At 34.6% G+C, this 24,703-nt stretch overlaps 1 protein-coding gene across 1 annotated transcript in view; it reads right to left on the minus strand.

Annotated features, from left to right (window-relative positions):
• Window positions 1–657: 657 nt before the first annotated feature.
• Window positions 658–24,703, minus strand: part of LAPTM4B (lysosomal protein transmembrane 4 beta) — a 107,714-nt gene continuing 83,668 nt past the window's right edge. The window contains exon 7 of the mRNA XM_074268847.1: window positions 658–3,470. Coding sequence (XP_074124948.1) covers window positions 3,309–3,470 — 162 coding nt within the window. The 3' untranslated portion in view covers window positions 658–3,308. The remainder of the gene's footprint in view (window positions 3,471–24,703) is intronic.

The following is a 24,703-nucleotide window of genomic DNA, read 5'->3' on the forward strand; positions in this document are numbered from 1 at the left end:
ATCTTGGCCCCATAGAAAAGCTAAATAGAAAGCATTTCCTTTCTGCCTCTGCTGAAGCAGGGGATTATGGGTGTGGAATACTACAAAAAAAAAAAAAATCACATTTTATGATGTGTCAATTAGATTTGCTGACCTATTTTTTCCCCTTCTCTTTTAAACATCTTTGTTATAAAGGGTGGCTCCCTGGTAGGAGAGGGATATGTTTATTTTTTTTTTAAATCATTCATTAATGTCTTCTTTAGAAATGGGTGAAATTCTCTTACAACTCTTTTCCTTTTTTATTTTCTATAATCTGCTAACTCTGTGTGGGTCTAGAAGCTGGAAACTATGGAATTCAAGGAGTGTTTATACAAAGTAATTATGAGAGACACTAATAGAAAAAAATCAGGCTGATTCTTAGGGGTAAACATTCCCCATAGTTAGTCTCTTGTGAAAAGGGGTAAAATCTCAACTGTTTATTAAGGCTGCACTTAGGCCCATTGCACACCATATGCAAAGCAGATGAGAAAGTTGTGGGGAGGAGAGTGGGCCACTGGCAGGAGTTAGGAATTATGCCTTCAAATGTCTGTTCAGTATCCCTTAGTTCCCAGATTAGGAGATTTTGATTTTCTCAGCATTAAAAAAACAAAAAACAAAACAAAACAAAAACCACAGGCATGGAACAAACATGACATTTATTTCTTATTCACGTGGAAATCGTGTGACTTTTGCATGACAATATCAGGGAGGGGATGGTCCATGGGGCAGCATGCCCAGAGTTTCCAAAGGCTATTTTCTTAGACATGAGGACATATTACTTTTAATTGCAGGAAGCTTTCACACAGAGCACATTTAGCAATGAACAAATAATAGAATTGCTGACTTTCAAATAAAGAATAATACCCAGTAAGAAAAGTGGAATATATTCCACCTTCAGAGGAATTTGGGGTTTGCTTTATATGTCATAGGGTTGTTCAGCATCCCAGAAATCAAAAAAGGAATGCTTGTTTGGATGGAGAGAGAAAGAATCTTACCACATAAGTTTGAAGGTTTCTGTTAATATCTATCTACGTGCCTCAGAGATTGTCTTGACCACCTCCCTGAGAGGGCCTGGTATAGTTTTGGTGAGATCAAACAACAGGACCTAGCCCTAACTGGTAGATGCAGGGAGTTAGGGACTGGCTTATGCTACCAAAAAATATTCCCAATCTTTGGAGAGCAAGCGACCTACCAAATATTTTCTTGGTAACGTGCTCCTCTCTCAGCCTCATCTTTCCCTCACCTTTACCTCCTTCCCCAACTCCAGGGAAAAGTTCCTATTGTCTTCAGTCTCACATAGATACTTGTTTTGTACTCTCTCAACTGACTCAGATCCACTGATCTTTCTATTCTAAACTCCCTATTTTTTTCCTCCTCCCGTTTTCCCCATTCTGGACAACTCTCTCACTCATATAACCTCCACAAGCTTCCTCTGCCCAGAAAGATTTTTTTTTCATCAGGTTTACTAAATTTATTTCCTTTTATCAAGAACTCTTTGAAATCTTTTCCAGGATTCTTGCTTTTGAGTAGGATAATGACCCTTCTCTCCCACTAAGCTGCTCTAAACACCAAAAAACATTTGCAAATGGTTTTGTAAAACTACAGGATGTGCTAAATAGAAACCATGCTAGCCAGATTTGTTAATACTCAAGCAAATCATACACCCTTACTCTAGCTATACCACTGACCTGTCTATTTAGCAATGTATAGAACTCAGATGGCATTGGCCCTTGCCCTTCTCACTTACATGGGTATTGTCCCCCTTGCCCTGCTTTCCCTGTCCCCCCTCTGCCCTGCTTACTTGACCCTCTGGAATTGGACCTAGAGATTTCATACTTTTCTGTCCATAGAAGGGGGTGCCCCAGAAATGGTCAAATGAATGAGACTATGTGGGGATGCCTCAAAGAGCAGAGCCATGAAATCAAGACAGACAGAGTTCAGGGTACATTATAGAAAGTCATGGGATGAGGTGAAAGAGGCAGAAGGAATGGGGAGCTGAATACATTCTGCTAGCCTTTCCAATGAGTAATATGACAAATGAATATTACTACTTGAGTAGAGGACTTAAAAATCAAGGAAGAGAGAAAGCAAGGATGCTGAAAGCTGAAACAGGAACTGTTAGGGTCTGAGAAATCAGAATCATATACAATTGAGAGCTAATGCAATATTAAATATGGAGTTCAACATTCTCTGTCATTTTATAGGTGAGAAAATAGCTGCAGAGAACATGAAGAAATTCTTTGCCTTCTTTCCTAACTAATGTGAAAATTTACAAGCTTACATGTATAAAACCTACCAGCTCTATTGTATATGTTTTAGGTCCACCCAGGGATCTCTTGAGAGAGGATCAAGAATTGAGAGGGTGACTTGAAATTCTAAACATGAGGCAAAAATATCATCCTTGATTTAACATCTTTAAATATGTAAGATTTTTCATCTTTATTCAGTTTGAGAAAGGAACTATGAAAGGCTCCATTCAAGTGCTTGGAAAGTTGATGGGTCAATGATAGGTGATTGATGAAGCTCTAGTACATTTTCAAGTGCACAGCTTGGAGTAGAACAGGAACCAAGAATTTCAGAACATCTCATTGTTTTGGGGAGAATTTTTCTATAGAAAATTTATATTTATGGAATTGAAAATTGAGTGAGTTTAAAAGACATGAGTGACCTTTGCCAGGAATCAAGGAGCATAAATTCAAATCTGCTATTGACTTTTAAGTCCTACAAAGGATTCTTCAGTGAACACCTAGGATAGTTGAAATGGTTATGCCATTCCCCAAGTGCTTTAGCAAGTATCAGTCCTACCAAACTCATCCTGTACAACAGAATTAGGAGGGAGGTGGAAAACCTTATCTGTCCCTAATTTAAATTTTTATTTATATTTTCAATTTTTTTCAGTTATTTTTTTTCAAAAGTTAAAGAGCACAAAGACAAAAAAATTCTAACACTTCTACCTGATATTGGGACTTCCATGGGGACCAAATAAAACTGCTCCCATACTCAAGGCTGGTGTCCCAAATGTTAAATATAAAAGTCTTGTAATTGAAGCTACTATTGGCTTAGCACAAATGTAAAAATGCTGAAGCCCATCAGGTAGAAGATGTAATTGAAGCACATTTTGGAAATTATGGACAATAAATTTTTAACATGATATCAGGGTTTGAAAATCATAGGAGGTCGGCAACAGACAAGAAGATGGGCAACATTAGAGGGCCCATCTCCAAAGGAACAAACTATTGCTCACATGTCTGAGGGAAGTTGTTATTCCCAGGGCCCTTTTACCTTTTGGCTTAGGCAGATACATAAGGTGGAGGTGGCTCCTTACTTGCAACTGCACCCCCACTTGCATCAGCACCCATGTTCATACCCATACCTCCCCCTACCCCTGCTCCTACACCCACTGCAGTTGTTGTTGAGGCTGTAGTTGTGTCATCATAGGGTGGTAACAGCACCTGAAGAAGAAGAAACAAAGAATGAAGTGAAAAAGTAAAAGCAAAAGAAATCCATAGTTGTTGAATTAATTATAATTTTCAACAGTCATTAAAAAAGTCAGGCTCATTGATCAAGTTCATTCTTATTAGCCACAATTTAACTTAATTTAGCAATTTAATTCTATTTAGCCAACATCTGTTAATTTGTGAACATCATTAATTTAGGTACTGGGGATATAAAAACAAAATTATAAAAAAAGTTTTTTTGCCCTCAAGTTACAAGGATACAATATAGACATAGATCAGCCAACAAAAAATAATTTTAGGATGAGTACATTAACAAATCAGGAGATTACGAAACCATTTCTATAGAAGGCAATACCTGAGATGAAAAATTAGCCAATGAGTCAAAAATATTTATTGAGTGTCTAGATTGTACCAGGAGTAATTAGCAAGGTCATACAGTGGATAGAGTGATAGGTCTGGAAAACTCATATTCCTGAGTTCAAATCTGACCTCAGACAATTACTAGCTGTATGTTCCTGGACAAGTCATTTAACCTGTTTGCTCAATTTCCTTATTTGTAAAATGAGCTGGAGAAAGAAATGGCAAGCCACTTCACTATCTTTACCCCAAATAGAATCACAAAGAATCAGACAATTAAAAAACATGTACTAAGCTCTAGTAATATAAAGCAAGGTAAATGACATCTAAAAATTAACTTATAAATATATATATATATACTTATAAAAATTATACACTTTCTGCTCGGCAGTTCAGGGAACCTATACAAAAATTGACTATATATTAGGACATAAAGACCTCAAAATCAAATGCAGAAAGATAGAAATAGTAAATGCATTTTTTTCCCTATCACAATGCAATAAAAATTACATTCAATAAAGGGCCAGGGGAAAATAGACCAAAAAGAATTTGGAAACTAAATAATCTTATTTTAAAGAATGAATGGGTGAAACGGCAAATCATAGACAAATCAATAATTTCATCCAAAAGAATGACAATAATGAGACAGCATACCAAAATTTGTGGGATGCAGCTAAACAGGTAATAAGGGGAAAATTTATATCTTTAGATGCTTAGTTGCATAAAATAGAGAAAGAGATGATCAATAAATTGGGCTTGCAACTTAAAAAACTAGAAAAAAGAACAAATTAAAAACCCCCAAATACCAAACTTAAAATTTTTAAAGTAAAAGGAGAGACAATAAAATTGAAAGTTAAAAAAAAGTATTGAAATAATAATTAAAACTAAACATTGGTTTTATGGAAAAAAACAATAAAATAGATAAACCGTTAGTTAATTTGATTAGAAAAAGGAAAGAGGAAAATTGTTACTCTCAAAAGTAAAAAGGGAGAACTATCCAACAATGAAGAGGAAACTAGAGCAATTATCAGGAGTTACTTTGCCCAACTTTATGCCAATAAATTTGACAACCTAAGTGAAATGGAGGAATACTTACAAAAATATAGACTGCCTAGATTAACAGAAAAGGAAATAAATTACTTAAATAGTCCCATTTTAGAAAAAGAAATAGAACAAGCTATTAACCAACTCCCTAAGAAAAAAAAAATCCCCAGGACCAGATAGATTTACAGGTGAATTCTACCAAACATTTAATGAACACAACTCCAATACTATATAAACTATTTGAAAAAAATAGGGAATGAAGGACTCCTACCAAATTCCTTTTATGACACAGACACCTAAACCAGGTAGGATGGAAACAGAGAAAGAAAATTATAGACCAATCTCCCTAATGAATATTAGCAAAGAGATTACAGATAATACTCCCTAGGATAATATACTAAGACCAAGTAGGATTTATACCAGGAATGCAGGGCTGGTTCAATATTAGGAAAATTATTAGCATAATTGACTATATCATAACCAAATTAACAAAAACTATGTGATGATCAATAGATACAGAAAAAGCATTTGATAAAATTCAACACCCAATCCTATTAAAAACACTAGAGATTATAGGAATAAATGGACTTTTTCTTAAAAATAGTCAGTAGCATCTGTTTAAAATCATCAGCAAACACTATATGTAATGGGGATAAACTAGAACCATTCCCAATAAGATTAGAGGTGAAACAAGGTTGTCCACTATCATCATTGCTATTCAATATTATATTAGAAATTTTAGCCTTGGCAATAAGAGAAGATAAAGAGATTAAAGTAATTAGAGTACCATATTATCACTTTTTGCAGATGATATGGTGGTATACTTAGAGATCCCCAGAGAATCAACAAAAATCTATTTGAAATAATCTACAACTTTAGCAAAGTTGCAGGATACAAAATAAATCCACATCATTCTTCATCATCATTCTTATACATCACTAACAAAATCCAACAGCAAGAAATACAAAGAGAAATTCCATTTAAAATAACTGTTGATAATATAAAATATTTAGGAATTTATCTACCAAGGGAAAGTAAGGACCTATATAAGCAAAATTACAAAACCCTTTCCACACAAATAAAGTCAGATCTAAGCAATTAGAAAAATATCAAATGCTCTTGGATAAGTCGAGCAAATATAATAAAGATGGCAATACTCCCTAAACTAATCTATTTATTTAGTGCTATACCAAACTCCCAATAAACTATTTTACTGAACTAGAAAAAATAACAACAAAATTCATCTGGAAGAACAAGAGCCATAATTTCAAAGGAATTAATGAAGAGAAAAGCAAATGAAGATGGCCTAGCTGTATCAGATCTCAAACTATATTATAAAATAGCAGTCATCAAGACCATTTGGTACTGGCTAAGAAATAGAGAAAATAAGTTAGGTTCACAGAACAAAATAGCCAATGACTATAACAATCTAGTATTTGTAAACCCGAAGGCCCCACCTTTTGGGATAAAAATTCACTCTTTGACAAAAATTTCTGGGAAAATTTGAAACTAGTATGGCAAAAAAGTAGGCATAGACCCACACCTAACACGATGTACCAAGATAAGGTTGAAATAGGTTCATGATCTACACATAATGATATTATAAACAAATCAGAAGAACATAGGATAGTTTACTTCTCAGATTTGTGGAGGAGGAAGGAATTTGTGACCAAAGAAGAACTAGAGATTATTATTAATCATAAAATAGATATTTTTATTATATTAAGCTAAAAAGTTTATGTACAAACAAAACTAATGAAGACAAGATTAGAAGGAAAGCAATAAACTAGGAAAACATTTTTTTATATCCAAAGGATCTTATTTCTTATATAGAGAATTGACTCAAATTTATAATAGTTCAAGCCATTCTCCAATTGATAGTCAAAGGATATGAACAGATAATTTTCAGATGAAGAAATTGAAACTATGTGTAGCCACATGAAAAGGTGCTCCAAATCACTATTGATCAGAGAAATGCAAATTAAGATAACTCTGAGATACTACTAACCACCTGTCAGATTGGCTAAAATGACAGGAAAAGATAATGAAGAATGTTGAAGGGGATGTGGGAAAACTGGGACATTGATGCATTGTTGGTGGAGTTGTGAATGGATCCAACCATTCTGGAGAGCATTTTAGAACTATGCCCGAAAAGTTATCAAACTGTACATACCCTTTGATCTAGCAGTGTATCTACTAGGATTATATCCCAAAGAGATCTTAAAGAAGGGAAAGGGACCCACATGTGCAAAAATGTTTGTGGCAGCCCTCTTTGTAGGCAAGAAACTGTAAATTGGATGCCCATTAATTGGAGAATTACTGAATAAATTATGGCATATGAATGCTATAGAATACAATTGTTCTGTAAGAAATGACCAGCAGGATGATTTCAGAGAGGCTTGGAAAGACCTGCATGAACTGATGCTAAGTGAAATGAGCAGAACCAGGCGATCATTATACACAGCAAACACAAGACTATACAACAATCAATTCTGATGGATGTGGCTCTCTTCAACATTGAGATGATTCAAACCAGTTCCACTTGTGCAGTGATGAAGAGAGCCATCTATACCCAGAGAAAAAACCATGGGAACAGAGTGTAGACCACAACATAGCATTCTCACTCTCTCTGTTGTTATTTGCTTGCATTTTGTTTTCTTTTTAAGGTTTTCTTTTTCTTCTTTCTTGATCTGATTTTTCTTGTACAATAAGATAATTGTATAAATATGTATGCATATATTGGATCCAATATGTATTTCAACATGCTTAACATGTATTAGATTACCTGCCAGCTAGAAGAGGAACATCAAATGTCTGACACACTTTCCAACTTCAGCCCCATGAAGCTTCTTGGAATATAGACTGTTGAACAGACGGGGACATAGGAGATCCTGTTGTGGGTTCTGGCTTTAATGGAATCCTGCAGGGATGTACTGGGGAAACAATGGATGGCAGGATAGAGGCTACGAGAAATTCATCTGCTACCATTGTGAGGAAGACACTACAAGGTTTCTACAATGAAGGACTTAATGCTGCTGAGAATGATGTGGAGTAGGCAGAAATGGGAGTCAGAGGTATAATAACTTGTAGGGAAAAAGAGTACCCCCCAAGATGAAGCTGTCATCATTAAGAGAGCCTGGAAAGTAGGAGTATATTTGCAAGTGTGGTAGATGAGGGAGGAAGGAAGAAGAAGCACACCCTAGAATAGTGCTCTTGGACACTTTAAATTTCAAATTCTTTGGACAAGCTTCAGTTGCCCTACTCTGGTTATAGCTTTTTCCAGCACAATACAGCACAATACTTTGCATAAAAGATGTTGGTATAATAAAATATAATTTTAACTAAGGAATTTATTCATCTTGTTTAAAGAGGATCTCTTTCTCCAATAGAGTTTTCAAATAAAAATTTTTGGGGGAGGGGGGAAGAATAAAGCCATTTTAACTTTTTTTTTGATATAAATATAAATTGGTCTTCAGAACTGTTTTCAAAAATAGGATATTATTGCTCTAGTTCACAAAAATAATCCAAATTGTTTGGGTAAAATTTCTCTTCATCGGAACATGTGTCAATATCCATTCTTCTGCTTGACAACTTTCTCTCATGCTCCTCCCTTTCATTAGAATTCTCCATATCTGGAATTGCCATGCAATTCCTCCAATTAGTACTTCCCTGCCTGTAACATCTATGGTGAGTAACTAATCACATGGACCTGAACTCAGAACCTTCCCTTTCCTTATAAAAGACCTATGTCCATCAGCTTCCTCAGTCTTTTGTGGATACATGGATTCAGAAGTTCCACCTATGAAATGGCAAAGATATTGGTGTAAACATACACCAAAGTCCTGGGAACAATCTTTTGCACAACTTCTATGGACTCCCTTCACATTCCCCTGTCTGAAAAGCATTAATACTCTGTGTTGACATCACTTGTTGTTTACTTTCCCTACCTTTTTTTTTTTTTTTTTTTTTTTTTTTTTTTTTTTGCTCTGCTTTGGTCATGTAGGTCCTAATTTTGGAGGTGTCAGCAATTGCCCCAGTTGGGAAGATGGATGCTCCCAATGACTACCTTGTCATTTATAGTCCCTTGAACTAAGACACAAAGACCTCACTTAAACCAAATAAAAGAGCAAATATATTTCAGCACTGACTACATAGCTCCCCTGCTTCTTTAGGAGAAAGACCCTTTCTACAGCAAGAGAAGGAAGTATAGTTTAGTTGGGATAATGCTGAAACAGGAATCAGAAAACCTAGGTTTTCATCCTGTCTCTGCTACTATACAAGCTATTTGATTTTGGCTAACTCACAACTTATCATAGTCTCAGTCTCCTTATCTATTAAGAGATGGGATTAGTATTCAAAGTTGCTTCAGTTTGAAATTTTATGATTTTAAGAGTTTTGTGAGTGGGCTTTCAGAGAAAAAATAAAGCATGAACCTCTTCAAAGGTATAATACTAGGTTAAGTTAACTTATGGCTTTGGATTTGTCCCAAGACTCAATAAGCATGTAATGGCTTGTTGGTGATTGGCTTAGATCAGGCAATAATAATCAGAAACATTATGAAAAAATCCTGCTGTTTACATTTCAGTTACAAATGTTATATTACAAAAAAAGGAACTGCCTATTAAATAGTTTATGACATATTAGCATTTAAAAATAATTAGTGATGTCTGAGCTTGGCTTTACTGGTATAAAACAAAACATATGTGGAGTTCAAATGTGTTAATTAACCTTAGGAATAAAAGAGTAAGTACAATCTATAAATTTTCTTTTTTTATGAATTTTATAAATTTTATAATTATAATATAAATTTTCTTTTTCTGTTTTTTTCTCCTTTGAATTTTGCCAAAGTTTGAGTAGTAAGGGAAAATGTACTTTGCATCCATAGTTGTGAAACAAGAGTTATATAAATCTTTATGTTTGCTCTTTTGTATCCTTAAATATTTTTATTTGAGTATAGTCTTCCCACCCCATTAGAGTGTTAGATAAGAAACAGATTTTTAATTTTTTATGTAAGACTATCTCTATTTTCCCTTTGTATAGAATCTAGAATAAATAATTCCTAGGGCAGCTACATGGGGAAGTGGACAAAATGCTGGATCTGAAGTCAGGGAATTTCATCTTCCTGAGCTCAATTTCATCCTCAGACCCTAATTGGGTACCCTGAATAAGTCGCTTAATCTTGTTTGTCTCAATTTTCTCATCTTTAAAAAGAGCTAAAGAATGAAACAGCAAACGATTCCAAAATTTTTGCCAAGAAAACCCCAAAATGGTGTCACAAAGAGTCAGATATGACTGAAACAATGAAATAACAAGACTAATTCTCAAGGTTTATTGACAAATGGAGGTAGCTAAAGGTGTCAGGGCCTAGATGGAAATGTAGGTATGGGATAATCTACGATCATTTGATCCCTTCCTTTCCAGTCTACCTGATAAAATAAGAGATGAGGCAAGTAAAAGATACAATAAGATATTAATGTGTTAAACAAATTACTGTATGGTTACTACTTTACAAAGTTTTCTTCCCCTTGATGCAATTAGAATGTAGCTAATTACTGACAGGTCATAGATTTGCCATACTCCTGTGGTCTTTGACAAGCAGGACATAACTCTCTAAGTAGAGATCATCAAAACAGGATGTAGGTAGAGTAAACAGCAGACGAAAAACCTGGCCCTTGAGAGACCATTTCTCTTTGCTTTTCCCCTGTTGCCTCTACTAAAGGGCAACAAGGCAGGAGGATGGGGTGACATTTCTTCTCCTCTACCAAAAAGTCATGGCACTTTGTATGAAGCTATTTGCCCCCATGAAACACAATACCCAAAGACGGCCGTTTGAGGCAACTCTGAGAAATGTGATTCCTGACAGCAGAGATGACAACTGGCTATAGATTCAAGAGAGAATTACCTTTGGAAGTTGAGAATAGAACTATAGAAAGGAGCAGACCCAGAGAGCCCAGCTAAGTGATCTATTCAGCAGAAATGCTAGGGGCTATCAAAGTGAGAACACCCAAGAAGAGAAAGGACATGAAGAATCTGGAGTGCCACAGATACAGGTTGCTTTGGCCACATGAATTCTCTAAATGTGTGCTTCATCCTATCCTTATTCTCCCCATAAAGGCTGTTTTCCTTTGTGGTAAAGTGTTCCCCAATTTTGAAGAGAAATATTTTATAGTTACTGTTCTTACTTATACCACATCAGTAAATATCTTTGCTTTGAAATAACGGTATTTATTGGTTGAATATTTAAAGGTAACAGTATTAGTAGGGGCTTATGAACTATAAATTTGAAGTAGTTATAAATCAACATGGAAGAAGGAACCCTAGGAGAAGACACAATAGAAGGAAATGACAAAGCTGCCTCCTAGAACCTCACTTAAGATGACTTAATGGCTCACAACATTAACAAACTATATTTCTTTTTCTTTTTTTATTAAAACTTTTCCCCCAAAACATATGCATGGATAATTTTTCAACACTGACCCTTATAAAACCTTGTGTTCCAAATTTTCCCCCCTTCCCCCTACCTCCTCCCCTAAATGACAAGTAATCCAATATATGCTAAACATGTTTTTTTTAAATCTTAAATCCAATATATGTATACATATTATACAATTATCATGCTATTCAAGAAAAATCAGATGAAAAAAGAAAAAAATGAGAAAAGACAAAATACAACAACAACAAAATAAGTAAAAATGTTATATTGTGATCCACACTCAGTTCCCACAGTCCTCTCTCTGGGTACTGTTTACGTTTCTACCAAAGCACTTTCTTCACAACAACTTTGTGATAAAGATAAGATAGCTATAGCTTGCCCAGCATTCCATAGCTACTATCAGAATTAGGATTCAAATTCAGGTTCTCTGAGTATTCTATATCTAATAAATTTTACTTCATGCAAACAAAGGAATCAATCTCTCAGACTGGAGTTGGGATGGTGAAATGTAAAGAACAGTTTCTGAAGTCAGAGAATTAGGTTCAAATCCTAGTTTCTCTCACTTCCTATTTGTGTGATCATGGACCAAGTACTTAACATTTATGTTCTTGAGTTTCCTAATCCATAAGACAATGGGTTTGGACATGACCAAGAAGGTCTCTTCCAACTCTTGTTGTTGTTCAATCATTTCAGTCATGTCTGACTCTTTGTGACCCCATTTGGAGTTTTCTTGGCAAAAACACTAAAATGGTTTGTTGTTTCCTTCTCCAGCTCATTTTACAAAAGAGGAAACTGAGGCAAACTAAGGCTTAAGTAGCTCAGCCAGTGTCTGACAAGATGAAACTTTCTGACTCCAGATCTGGCATTGTATCCACTGAGCTGTCTTGTTGTCCCTTAGAACTAGAAGGGATGGGGGTAGCTAAGTGGCACAGTCATAGAGCACCAACCTTGAATTCAGGAGGACGCAAGTTCAGATCCAGTCTCAGACACTTAACACTTCCTAGCTGTGTGACCCTGGGCAAGTCACTTAACCCTAGCCTCAGGGAAAAAAACAAACCAAAAAACTAGAAGGGATATTAAAGAATGTAGTCCAATCCCTACATCTTTCAGAAAAAGAATCTGAGGTCCATAAGTTAAAGTAATTGCTCAAAGAAACATAACTGGGTAGTGGAAAAACTGGGACAAAAGCCAAAGTTTCCCAATCCAGTGTTGTTTACAATATCCCATGGTAATCTCCAGCAGGCCTATCCACAGGACTGAATTCATGTGCAATTCTCCCCCAATCTCTTGTAAATGTACTTTCAGGTCAGCCCTTGGATGATTACAGTCCCTGAATGATACTGTGCTTCTGATTATGTTTATTGCCTGTCATTTTAATGCCTCCTTCTAGGTTACTTTTATCATGATGAATGGCAATGTTTCTGGTTCTGTCAGGAATAACACTTATGGGTATTAACTTCTCTACTTCATTTAAAAAAAAAAAAGGAGGGGGTTGAGACTAGGTGACCTCTAAATTCCATTCCAACTCCATTTAAATACAGTATAGACTAAATGAAATCATACTTGTTATATAGTTGCTGATTCATTTCACTGGCAAGGAGAAATGGTTCTGTCATGGTGCCATCAAGTCAACTTGACTTTAGATCTTAATTAACTTTCTGGGACAACCAACTTTATTTGTGGCTGGCAGAGTCCAAGGTTCCTCCTTGTGCCAGACATATTTCTAAGACTAATGAATACCATATAAAGACATTAATGGTGTTCCTGGCAACTGTCCTCTATCTGTTGAATTATAAAGATCTTATCTATGGTATTACATTGCCCAGACTTTTACTCAAATTTTAGGAGCATATACGTGCACATTGGCCACAGATATTAGATCTATATCAACTCATGTTCAGGACTGACACTAGGATCAAAGATGTTGATCCTACTAGAGAACAGTAAGATTCCCTTAATAGCTACTGCCTAATATTTCTAAAAATATTAATGTCCTTTGGGGGTTTATGCCACATTTATTTTCTTTTATACTCTATTCCAACCCAGAACTCACCTGTAACTAAGAAAACTATTAAATAAAGTTTGCTTATACAGTGGCCTTGTATTCAATATTCTTTTAGAGGTAGAGGATGGAAGTTGTTTATCTTCTGTCTTCCAAGAGCAGGGATGGACTTTGTATTTAGTCTGAGTTCACCTGCTTTTAGTGTTGTTTATGTTTACATTACTATTGCCATTGTGTGTTTTGTTCTGTTATTTTTGCTTTCTTCCTTCTCTATTAGTTCATATAGCTCTCCCCTTATTTTTCAGAATTTTTTTCTTGAGAAATTCCATTGAATCCATATACCAGAATTTCTGTTATTTAGGAACTCAATTAATTTGGTAATTCGCCATTAAAAAGAAGCCATGTTACTTCAATTTTTTGCTACTACAAAGAATATTTTGATAGATTTGTCTTTGACTTCTTTGGGAACCTTATATCGAATAGTAGAAAGAGCCAAAAGATTTTTTTTTTTTGGTTTATTTCCAAATTGTTTTCTTAAATAGTTGGATCAATGTTCAGCTTCCACCAGTTTCCCTAACACTACTTTTATCTTTTTATCTTATTTGATTGCCTTGTGTTAGTATCTAATGTTGTAGAGATGACTTTGGATTGATGCCAGAGGAACACAAAATCTTGATGTTTATCCTTCAAAATCAGAAAGAACCAAAATGACATAGTGATATCAGTCAGGGTCAATGTACAGCATGTCTGGCTGTAGTTGATCACAGCAATACAATCTAGAAACATTCTACTACAGATTGGGTCCATATGACCATTTGGATTTAGGAAGGAGGTATCTCTAAATCTGCACAACTCACATTTCTCTTGATAGGTACTAGAACAAACTCTTGGAAGGTACTACATGAAGAAGGCTTTGTAAACAGGTCCAGTGAAAGGCTGCAGTCTGTTTTCTCATGGTCACCTTAACAAAGTTCATAGTCTCATCATCAAGTCCCAGAAATTAAAATTTCTCAGTTATAGCAACTTTCAAAGAGAGTATGTTTGAGTGTCTAAGCTGAAAAAATAAATGGATGATTGAAGTACTGAAACAAGAAGAAGAGAAGCAGCATTTTTTACTTAGACAATAATGTCAGAATAGAAAAGTCATTTAACAGTTGTTTCTTAGCAGTAACCTTGTTTTCCTCCGTTGTCTCATCTGTAACATGAGCCAGGGAAGGAAATGGCAAACTATTCTGATATCTTTGTCAAGAAAACCCAAACTGGGGTCACAAAGAGTCAAATACAGCTAAAAACAACTGTGTCAGGTACTGTATCAAGTACTTCAGAAGCAAACGAATAACTCTCGTCCTGAAAGAGCTTTTGTTTATAACTTTGAAGCTTCTTTCCAGAACTTAACTTTTAATGCAATGAACTGCTCAAGCTCCAGACTCTTTCTCTCTATGGAGAAAAAGGTAGCAAATCTTCTGACATTAGAAATTCCTGCAAGTTTTGACTGGGTAAAGGCAAAAAAAGAAATGTACTTTCTTAAATACAAGCTCTCCTAGATTTCTATACCAGCTTAGGCTGAGCCCCTGGGGAGGGAGGAGGAACTTTCTTGCTATCCTCTTTGCAGCTCCTACATAGAATTAAAGAATTAGATGGGTTGACTGTTCATTACTGAGAACCACTAGGACTACTGTGTGAGAGATGATGGAGTTTTAATGGTATATTTCAGAGCTTCATTATGGGACTGAACTATATCTACATGTATGTTTAGAGGACACATCCTAAAATACCATGAATCTTCTTTAAAACAGGAGTGAAACAGATCCAGAAAATGGTAGGCCTGTGGAGAATACATCTCCCCCAAAGGCCTCTTGCCAAATGTTCAGTGAGAGTTGGACACATAAATCTCATTTTAAAAATCACAGTCTGCTACAAATTTGAATTGTAAAAATAAACTACAGAAGTGAGTTTAACAATTTGGAACTATTTCTTGTCATTTAACAAACTTTAATTTAAAATCAACAGTTGCAACATTCAGATGGTGTTTTCTCTCCAAAATGTTCAATTATGTTTTATCTTTTGTTCAAAAGTCAGGATGACTGAATTTTCAAAAAGAAAAAGTCTTTGAAACTCTTACTATATTCCATGAATCTATTTCTGTTGTATATTCTGTGTCATCATATGGGTAGAGGGGAAAGAATCAGAACAGAAAGATTGTCTAGTCTTTACCACTAATTGGTTGTATAATTTGGGGCAAATTACATCATTTATTTCGGTCTCAATTTCTTCATCTGTAAAATGGGGATGTTGGACTACATGATTAATCACTAAGATCCTGTTTGGCACTATAGGATTCTGTGATCATATTTAGAGCTTAAAGTACCTTTCAGTGTCATCTAATTCAACCCCCTTCATATTAAGCCCCCCCCCCAGAAAATTGTGGATAGAGTGTATAGAGTTGATCAAAACATACTGCCTCAAACACCTATCACATGGATCATTATAGGCAATCTACTTAATTTCTCTCAGCCTCAGTTTTTTCGTTCATAAATATAAAACATAAAAACCTCAAAGGATTGTGTGGTACAACTTATATAATATTTGTAAAGAACTTTTTGCAGCCTTAAAATTCTAAGCATTAGCTTTTATTATATTACAGATAAGGAAACTGAGTGGGAAAGTTCTTAAGATCACATAGGTAGTGAAAGTAACAGAATTTGATTTTAATTTTAGAGTCTCTTCACTCCAAAATCTTATACTCTTATAGTAATGCACACAAACACAGATACACACATATGCATATATAAACATACATGTATATATGTATGTATGTAATAGGTGTCCCAAAAGTCAGTTTTAAGCTTTAATAGCTTTAACACTACTGGTATTATTGTGGGAGTAGTAGTTTTTAAGTTTTAGTAGCTCAAGTCCACATGTATATATACATACCTATAGATATACATATCTATGTATATATATTTGTATGTATATATATACATTTTATTCATATAGTTTCCCCCATACAATTAGATTACTTTTTTTTTTACTCTTTAAGTCTTTTTAAAAAATAATACTTTATTTTTTCCCCAATGATATGGAAAGTCATTCAAATATTTAGGTGGACAATATAAATATCTATCTGAATAATGCTGTCAAAGTCATCGCTAAGAAAGGTCTGCCAAGTGGCTATCCTAATCTGTATTTGTTAATATTGTCTAAATGATGAAAAATTTGCTATGGTCCCTACTTCACAAGGAAAAGAGGGACAGAAAAGAGAAACACTGAGTCAGAGTAGTTGGAAATATAAAGCATTAACTATAAAAGTATATTCTGAGAATATACATTTAAAAATGAAATATGGAAAATGTAAATTCTATTATATAAGTGTGATATAAAATGCTCCATCATGCCAAAAGAATAAATGAGAAAATCATTCAGTGCACTTTAGAAGTCAGCATTAATTGAAATCTTAGGTTTTAACATTACTACTGACAAAGAAGGATTTTAAAAATATTATTTGTGGTGTTGAGATGTAGATCAATCCTATTTACAACTAAAATTTTTGCATAACAAAGGTTTCAAGCTTTACCTATGTCAGTCAATCAATAAACACTTTTTAAGCATCAACTATGTTTTGGTACTCTGGAAATATGAAGAAAAACAAAAGAAAGTCCCTTTTCTCAAAGTATTCACAGAAAATAGGGGAAAAATCTGCAAATGACTATGTACAAATACTTTCTATATAGGATAAATTGCAAATATGCTCAAATTCCAATATAGAAAAAAATCATTAGATAGAGCTATCCCAAAGTGGAAAAAAAGGCTGCTTCACTGGAGTGCTAGATGGATAACCAAATATTGAGTATGATATGGAAGGGATTCTTGTTCAAGAATGGGTTGGAATAGGTAACTACTGAGTTTTGTCAAAACTGATATTTTATGGGTAAAAAAAAAATAGATACTTGGAAAGTCAATCAGTCAATAAACATTTAAGCACCCACTATAATTTCAGGCATTGTGCTAAATGCTACAAAGAAATATAAAAAATAGTACTTGCCTTTGAGGGGCTCACAATTTAATGAGGGAAAACAGAACATAAGAAAATGACAAAAAGGAAAGTAAGAGGAATGGATGAGTCCTGTAGCATTATGGTAGACTGTTGAGTCAGCTGCCCTGGGCTTTTTGCTTAAATGGAGTTTTGGGGAGGAGCTCTCTGAAGTAGAGGAAAAGAGAGGTCTCAGAGACAAGAGATACTGAGAAACTGTGAGTTTCAGAGTTAAATTGATCCTTTAGGGAAATGATTTTTTTAGGGATAATGACGAAATGTAGGAGAGCCCAAGAATCACTCAGAAGATTCTGTGGCTGACAGCTGCCACTTCTACTTAGTTATGGCTACATCTCTTATTCATAACAAAAATCACTTATTTACTTAAGAGGTAGGAAGGCATCTGCCCAAAAGGTTTCCTCCAGGAAAAACTTTCTATAATCAAAGTCATCTTTTGGGAAAGAAGCCCATTGAATATATTCTGCCAGGTCTCTATCGTTTTTCTCTAACCTCTTTTAACCAGAGGAAATTACTTTAGTTTATTTCTTCAAGTGGGTGTCAGAGGAAATACTAGTTGACAGCAGAAAAACAAAAGAAAGGTTATGTTTAGAGAATGTGAGCAAGAGGCAGAAATACATTTCCTAAAGATGATTCTGTCTTCAGACCACACACAGTCCAACATTCCCTTCTAGTACTATGGGTGTTGAGCGATTCATAATAGCAGAATGTTAAAGTACTCAATAATAAATAATATAGTACTCAATACTGACTATTCCAGATCATTCAGGAAAGGAATATCTCACCACAACATGCCAGACAAATGGTCATCAAACATTCGCCTGATGTCCTCCAATGAGAGGAGTACACAACATCTCAAGGTGCCCCATTCTATCTCTGGATAGTTCCAATCATTAGGAAGTTTCTCCCAACCTAAAATTTAAATCTGCCTCTTTTCAAATTTTATCCATTGTTCTGGTTTTGCCTTCTAGGGTCATTCATTTATTCTAATTGTTCATCCCCAAGATGGCCCTTCAGATATTTAAAAACAGCTATTATGGTATTGGGAATCTTCTCTTCTCTGGGCTAATGTTCTCAGTTCCTTCACTTAACTTTTTTGTGGCATGGATTCAAGGTCTTTCACCATCCTCATTGTTCTTCCAAATGTGACCTGTCTAGGACAGCTTAGTATTCCCACTTTATCCCTATATCCCTATCTCTAGAGAGAAAGAATATACATGGTACACATTGTTTTGTCCCTGTAGAATGTAAGTTCCTCAAAGGCAAATGCTATTCATTTTTGTGTTTGCATCTCCAGAATCTTCATACTAAAACATAGCAAATATCTGAGAAGCCAGAAGTTCTTAAACTTTTCCCATTCATAATCCCTTTTTGTCCAAAAAATTTTCATGTAACCTCAGTATATATATAGTATGTATATCAAACATTTATTGATAACGAATCATAATTTTTGACTCCCAAATTCACTTATGAGACCCCATATGGGGTCACAACCAACACTTTTAAGAAGCTAAGTTTCAGAACTGGAAGGGATACTATAGATTTATTCATTCATTCAAATTTCATTAATCAAGAAAGCATACTATATACAGGACAGGGATAGGGAATGAAAAAATAAATTTTTCTTCTTTTCCTTTCAGAAGCTTATGATTCAATAGGGAAAAATAAAACATGTACACAGTTAAATAAATGTTATTTAGAACATAAATGCATAAGAGGAATGTAAATTGAAGACTGTATTATTTATGTTAACATTTACAGTTTCTTCAACCCATCCTTCTATGACATGATCTTGAGTCCATTTGTCAATCTTGCTGCTTTCCTTCAGATAATGTGTCATCACAAGCTGGGCACAGCACCCTATTGTTTAATCTATTTTTTTTCAATAAACAAAAATCAGCTTTCTTTTCCTCCCACTCCAATGACAATTAAAAAAGAAAAAAGAAAAATAATACTTTTGTTGATTAGTCAAGCAAAATCAATTCCTGAAAAAACCAAAAACTTTATATAGCATTCTGCACCCAGAGGCCAACACCTCCCTGAAAGGAAGTGGGTAACGTTTCCTTTTTGATCCTCTGAAATCATAGTTGGTTATTATAGAGATGAGATGAACACAATATTCCCCATGCAATCACACTATGAATAACAGCAGGGTTGTCACCCTCCTAGTCCTGTACTCTGTACACTGCACCTCTCTTAAAACATTGCATCAGATTTTTTAGCTGCCTTATCAGATGATTCCACTATTAAGTCCTACTCCAATGCCTCATTGTGGGTTGGAAACAATATTAGATTCCTGAAAGTTATGCCAATGGAACACAAGTTCTGACAGATTCTATTATGTTGGAAAAGCTTCAGGTATGGTCCCAGAAACATACATTATCTTCTTTCTAAAAGCCAGTCAAGCTAAGTATAGACAGGCTTATCACTAGTAACCTGGTCACTAGGTGATTCATTCTTTGGCCATGGTAACTCAATGTTTCAATGGCCCAATGCTATTTCATGAGACATAGATGATCAATCATGCATCAATCAACACTCTTATGAAACATCTACTATATCCTTGTTACAATACTAAGTGCTAGATGTACTGCATTGCATTGCACAGCTGGCACAAAATCTGTCACGCTTCAGCAGAAATTTAAAAAAATAATAAAAGCAGTGGTAGTAATCATGACCTCAAACAAGGTAACAGAAAAAATAGATTTGATCAAAACAGATAAACAAGAAAACTGAATTATGCTAGAAGGTATCATAGACAATTAATTAATATCAATACTTAATAGATATGTACTAAATGACTTTACATCTAAAACCTTAAAGGAAAAGCTAACAAGATTTACAGAGAAATAAAGTAAAACTATCATGGAGGGCATGAGGGAACATCAATGTATTCCCTTTCAGATGTGTGGACAAATCTAACCAAAAAATACATAAGAAAGGGGTTAAAACATAAAAAAAATTTAAAAAGATCCATACATAACAGATCTTTGGAAACTTTAAAATGACAATAGAAAGGAATATGCCTATTTATGTGTTTATAGTTGTGTTTATTACACATACATATGTGTGTACTAGTTATATCTGTTGTAGTTTTGCAAAAACTGGTTATGTATTAAGAGCATTAAAAAACTCTAATAAATGAAGAAAAACAGAAATACTAAACATATCCTTTATGGAGCACAATGCAATACAAATCAATTCAGTACAGGACCAATGAAGAAGGGATTAAAATTAAATGGAAGCCAAATATCTTAATCCTGAAGAATTAAGGTATTAAAGAACAAACCTTGGAAAGTTTAAATAATTTCACTCAATATGATGCAACAAACGATTAATAATCATTTGAACGAATGCTTTGTCATAGATTATAAGAAAAAATACATATGAAAACAACTGAAGTTTCACTGCACCTAGAAAATTGACAGAATTAAAAAATGGAAACAGTGTTGAAGCGATCATGAAAAGATAAGTACACTAGTGCTTTGTTAGTAGAATTATAAATCAGCATAATTAGTGGAGAGATAATAGGTACAGACATTTTGGAAAAACTTGGAATCATACAAATAAAGTGAAACACCCCCTCCCCCACTCCAAAAATCACTAAACTCCCTTCGTTTCAACACTCTAATAGTCATATACATCAAAGAAAACAAAGAAAGAGGAAAAGGACCTATATGTATAAAATATTATTGCAGTTGCTTTGGGTTGCACCAGGTACATAACAGATGCTTAATAAATTTTTATTGACTGACTAGCTGATAGTATGGCCAGAGCAAGGGATATCAGGAGGGCTCTTCTGTTTGACTCCAAAAAAAAAATTAAGAGCAATGGGTGGAATTTATAAAGGGATAAATTTAGATATAATACAATAAAAAGATCCTAAAAATTAGAATTATCCAAAAGTGCAACACGCTATCTCTGGAGATAGTGGGTTCCCCCTTACTGGGGATCTTCAAACAAACATTGGATGAATATCTGTTGGGTGTATTGTAATAGGGATTTCTTTCACACGAGGATTAGACTACATATCTTCTTGGCTGAGATCCCATCTTATTCTCAGATTCTGTTATACTATGATAGCCTATATGTTCTGCTAGTGTCCATTTAATGTCAGGCAAAAGGAAGTAAGGTCTTTAGCAAAGGAAACACCTTGTGGCAAATATATTCGATATTGATATGAACCACTCGAATGAGTAGGCATACATGTGCTGTAATGTGCATTGTTGGAGTGAATATCTAAATATAAGAGATCACAGATCCCTGAAGAATTGAAAATATCACATTGGTACTTCATATTGAGCTCATAACCCACTAAATTCCCAATTACATTATTTTTTACTATGACTTACAATCTGTCTTTACCTTTCCTATTTTGCATGGTTATATTTTTTAAAAGATTTTTGTCTATCAAATTTCATGAAATTAAATTTAGCCAAACATTTTAACCTACTGAAATCTTTGTAGGGATCACTTCTGTCATCTGATGTATTAGTTATTACTCCCTGTTTTATGCCATTTGCCAATTTGAAAAGCATAGTATCTATGATTTTATCCAAGTAACATGGAAAGACGTATATAAATTGATACAGAGTGAGGTAAGCAAAGCCAGGGGAAAAAAATACAAACACACACATACACACTGACTGTAACAATGTAAATAATAACAAACAATTGTTGCAAAATTATAGTAACAGATATGGCCCCTTGGAAGAGATAGGAGAAGACACCTTTCCTTCACTCTTTTATAAAGTTGGGAAAACCATGATGTGGAACATTTCATATATTTTCAGATTTTTTAAAATGTGTTGAATTGTTGATTACTTATTTCTTTTCATCTTTAAAAAAAAAAAAGAGGAAAAAATCTGTCATATGGGACAGTTCTCTGGGAGAGAGAAGGAGGAGAAAAAGAGAACAAATGTAGGCAACATAAAAACCAAAGATATCACTGAAACTTAATTTTAAAAATTTGATTTTGTTATTATCCTAGTAATTTCTCTCAGTTTTTGCTGGCATTTAAGAAACTTGGTCTCTGAAGCTACTTAAGAGGGCTGAGACACTTTGTTGAGAATAGCATGTTGGCATATGCATGTTCTTTTTTTACAGAAATATGGCACATCATGCCTTCAGTCTAGTAGTTCACATTTGGAAATCATAATACCTTGAAACAAACCCAATTGCAGCTTTATTTTATAAAGATATAGTTTTATTTTCTTAGAATCCATTCAAGAAAAACTGACATTAGTAGGTCAAGGTCTCATCCCCTGCCTGCCCCTCTTCCAGTTTGGGGGTGGTTCTGAAATGAAGTGAATCTTTCAGATCTTAGGTGGTTCTAGATTTATAATCTCAAGAAGCAAGGTCTCGCATGGGCCCTATTGATCAATAGTGCTGATTAACATATGGATGAAAAGCTGTTCGTAGTATTTGCCCATTTTGGCTTTTACTGTTTGGAACAATGATAATGCATATAAGTGGGAGTTGAGAATCTCTAGTATGTCAGCTTCTTTTTCTTAGATATTATTTCTTCTTCAATATCTCTCCTCTTTCTATTATTACAACTTGTAGGAGGCCTTAGCACTTATAATTAAATCAGGGATGGGTCTGGAATTATGTTCAGATTGTCATGTGTAGCCCTGTTTTTAAAACTCTTACTGGAGTTCCTATACTTGATTAAAACTAAAGCATACAGCTGAAAGACTGAATAGATGGAAAAATGAATGAATGGATGAATAAAACATTTTTAAGTGTTTATCCTATATTAGGCATTATGCTAAATTCTGGATTGCAAAGACAAGCAAACAAGATTGTCCCTGCCCCTAAGGAGTTTATATTCTAATAGAATGACATAATTCATATGTAGAGGAGTAGGGATCAGGAGGGAACATTTTGGTTTTGTGAGTCTTAGAGAAAGTGACATATCATATCATTTACAGAAGCAACTAGAACTAAACCCTCTTCTTAATACCCCCCCCCCAAAAAAAAAGATAAGAAGGATGAGACTAGTTCTTTTTTTTTTTTTTTTTTTTTTTTTTTTTTTTTTGGTCTGGACCTGAAAGAAACTCAGGGCTCTGAAAGGTTATATGAGTCTCTCAGAGTCATTTAGGCAGGTTTAAATCCAGATCTTCTGATTGTGAAGCAGCTTTCTTGGAGACATTCTTTTACTCTTCATCTCATTTCAAAGTACTAAGACTATTTCTGCCCATAAGAGAGTAGATGAAACATGCTCTTAAATACCCTAAGTCTATTGATCCCCCTCTGTCTCTTCCTTCCATCAAGTCCTCTCCTAGTCCCTCTAGGATATACTGCCCTTTCCTCACCAGGTCTCTGATTGATTGGTTATGCTCCCTACTGTCTAAGCTGATTAGGTTGTTCCAGGCTCAACACACAATTGTTTTGCCCATTTTTCCTGTGCTTCCTGAAACCTTAGTTGGAGTAAGGAAGAAGGCAGTCAAACTCAGTTTTAGCTTGTTTACACTTTATGGTATATCTGGGGGGGCAACAGGAAAGGGGAAAACGAGAAGAGAATTATTATAGTTTCTTTATTGTTTTCTTCCACTTCAATCTCTCCTTATGGACACATTCTCATGTAGTATGAATAATGACATTTGCAAAGGACTTAACACATATATATTACATTTTGGATATTTGGCTGAGCAGAGCACTTGTATCTTCAAACAGAACCCCAAATTTCATTTAAAAATCTTGTAAGAAAAATGAATCACCACAGTAACTGGAATGAATCAGCTACTCATTGCACAATCCTGTTGCTATGCCTTATTGTTAGAGAGGGCAGGATTATTATACACTGTGAAAAAGAGAAAGGACTCAATTCATCACCAGATCTCGAAATGTTAAGTTTGTATTAACCAAGTAATAGAGTTATGGAACATGAGCTCTTTCCTGGTTAAGAGGAACATCTGTATTCTTTTCTTTACAGAGTAAAAAGCTCCAAGAATGAGTCATTTGCTATGTATGAATGCTGAGTGCACCTAAATGAATGTGTTTAAGTAGAGACTTGGAGAAATGTAACACAGTTATAATGACATCTTTAGCCAACCAATAGAGACAAAATAATAAGATATTTTACCCTCCTTTAACTAGTCATTTATAATCTCATATCAAGAACACTGCTTGATTTAATGACTAGATATCATGAGCATAAGAAGTGGTATTTTAAAGGCATAGAGATTTATGAAGGTTTAGTCAATCAGGGAAGCATCAATTCTATGTTAGTTCTACCAGGCAGAAAATAAAGATAAAAACATGGTCTATCTATGGTATACCTCATTTTATGTGGTTGATCCAATTCTCAAAAGTAATGCTTTTTCAGGTCTTTTTATTTT

This window comes from Sminthopsis crassicaudata, chromosome 1 (genome assembly GCF_048593235.1).
Source record: "Sminthopsis crassicaudata isolate SCR6 chromosome 1, ASM4859323v1, whole genome shotgun sequence".
Taxonomy (NCBI): Eukaryota; Metazoa; Chordata; class Mammalia; order Dasyuromorphia; family Dasyuridae; genus Sminthopsis; species Sminthopsis crassicaudata.